This window comes from Bison bison, unplaced genomic scaffold (genome assembly GCF_000754665.1).
Source record: "Bison bison bison isolate TAMUID 2011002044 unplaced genomic scaffold, Bison_UMD1.0 scf7180017864295, whole genome shotgun sequence".
Taxonomy (NCBI): Eukaryota; Metazoa; Chordata; class Mammalia; order Artiodactyla; family Bovidae; genus Bison; species Bison bison.
In genome coordinates, this window is record NW_011494867.1 from 11,030,585 (window position 1) to 11,032,863 (window position 2,279).

General features: G+C 64.5%; 1 protein-coding gene across 1 annotated transcript in view; it reads left to right on the forward strand.

Moving 5' to 3' along the window:
* Positions 1-2,279, forward strand: part of GSE1 (Gse1 coiled-coil protein) — a 402,812-nt gene that overhangs the window by 390,469 nt on the left and 10,064 nt on the right. Inside the window, exons 17-19 of the mRNA XM_010850869.1 lie at positions 390-502; positions 721-991; positions 2,266-2,279. Of these exons, the coding sequence (XP_010849171.1) occupies positions 390-502; positions 721-991; positions 2,266-2,279 (398 nt within the window). The remainder of the gene's footprint in view (positions 1-389; positions 503-720; positions 992-2,265) is intronic.

Here is a 2,279-nt window from a genome sequence, read left to right on the forward strand (position 1 = left end):
CGGCGGGGGCGGCCCTGGGCCCTCGGGCTCTGCTGTTCTGCATGGGACTGTGCCTTTGCGCGGACGGGGGGCCTGAGTGCCCTGGCCCTCCTGAGCAGGAGGGGAGCGGACGTGCAGAAAGACCTAGGCTGCCCTGTCCCCGGGCCAGCGTGAAGGACAGTCCCCTCCTGGGGCTCTGTCAGCCCTGGTGCCCACCTCCTGCCCCCACCGCCAGCCCTGAGAGGCCTGGGGCTAGGGGGTTAACGGACGCAGGGCCCAGGGTTGGGGGTGGCCAGGGGCAGCGGGGCCTGGCCTGCAGGTGGGCTCTCGGGTCCGAGGGGTGCCCCGTGTGCATCCCCTGGAGAGGCGAGCCCCCTTGCCTGGCTGAAGAGCTCCTTTCCTGCCTCCAGGATACTACTACGACCTGGATGACTCCTACGACGAGAGCGACGAAGAGGAGGTCAGGGCCCACCTCCGCTGCGTGGCCGAGCAGCCGCCCCTCAAACTGGACACGTCCTCTGAGGTATCTGTGGTCTCGCCGCTGTCGGGCCCTGGGCTGGGCTGCGGGCACCCCCTCTCGGCTTCCCCGAGCCGGCTGGGACGCCTTCCGGGCGCCCTCTTCCCCCTCCCCGGGCCAGCCCGGAGTGTCCACAGCGCAGCCTTCGAGGCCCAGGAGGCCCCGGGGTCAGCGGGAGCCTCTGCCCATGGTTTCAACCTCATTTGTTTTCTTTCCCAATCTAGAAGCTAGAGTTTTTGCAACTTTTTGGCTTGACCACCCAACAGCAGAAGGAGGACTTGCTGACCCAGAAGCGGAGGAAGCGCCGGCGGATGCTGAGAGAGCGCAGCCCGTCGCCCCCACGGCACGGAGCAAGCGGCAGACGCCTTCCGCCCAGCCTAGCGCTGCCCACCCGCTACAGCCCTGACGACATGAACAGCAGCCCCAACTTCGAGGAGAAGAAAAAGTTCCTGACCATCTTCAACCTGACCCACATCAGCGCCGAGAAGAGGAAAGGTGAGGTGGGGTGGGGCCGGGCCGGGCCGGGCCTCGGGGCGGGCTCACCGGGGCGGCTGGGGGTCTCTGAGGAAGCAGCGGGGCCATGCGCCCTCGGGGTTGAAGCCGCCCCTCGGCTCTCACGGACTCGTCCCCCGTCTCTTCGCCACCACGCTCCTCTCCGTCGGGAACTCACACAGCCCCTCCAGAGCGTGTTTTCTCTTGTGTCGTCCCGTGAAACTGAAGGTGGCTGGTGTCCTGTGTAATCAGCCGTGGACTCCCACCCGCTCTTGTCCCCGGCCAGGTCTTCCGGTGCCTGTGGTCGCTGGGTCTCCGCTTTGCGGGCGGCTCACGTGGCTGCCGTTTCACGTTCTGATGGCAGGAGGTGTGGGTGGTCTGCAGCCACAGGGCAGGGCCGGGCCAACACCCACCGTGTGTGGACAGCTCGCCCTTCCGGATCGGTCTGGCCACGAGGGGCTGACTGGGCTGGAATCTGAACTCGCCTTCTGGGGCACCCCCTTCCTTGGTCTGCGCCTTGTCCTTGCTCAGCAGCAGGGGAAAACTTGACCTTTCTGGGCTGCACGCCCACACTGTCCCCCCTTGCTGAGGCCTGGTCACCTCTTTCTGGAAGGAAGTCAGAGGAAAGCAGGAGTGCTTATCGGTCATTTTAGTTGCTTTCACTCATTTCGTTCATTCTGGGCCGATCCGGTGGATGTGGATTCCTGCTCTCCCTTAAAGAGGCAGTGATGGGACCAGGACACGTCCCTGGGAACGTGATGGGTTTTGAGAAGCACATCTCTTGGCCTGACTCAAGTCCTAAGGAAGTTCGGCAAGGGGCCCCTGAACTGCGGGGTCACAGGGGGGGTGTGTGTGTCCCTCTTCCCTGGTGGCAGCTGTCATGGGAGCCACGCTTGCGGCCGGAGCAGCGGGGAGTGGACTGCCCCAGGAGAGAGCCTGCCCGCCCCGAGGCGTGGTGTGGCTTCCGGGGTTGCTTCCCGTGTTGAGGCCAACTTTTTAAAAATGAGAACTCACCCACAGAGGCTTGCAGGTACCTGTGACTCGCCACACGCGCGCACCGTTGTTCTTGGAACACCTGAACCGTCAGGTGGCGACAGTGAGGAGTCCAGGCTCTAAAGTGAACGTTCTTCCTCTAAAGCCAGCCTGTGCCTGCGGCTTCGTGTCTCATTCCGAAGGACTCACGCCTGCCGGCCGCGGCATGAGCCACACTCCTGCTCCTCTGCCTGCTCAGGAGTGGTGCGATCCCCACCGGTAATCTCGGGCTGCTTTTCTCACAGACAAAGAGAGGCTT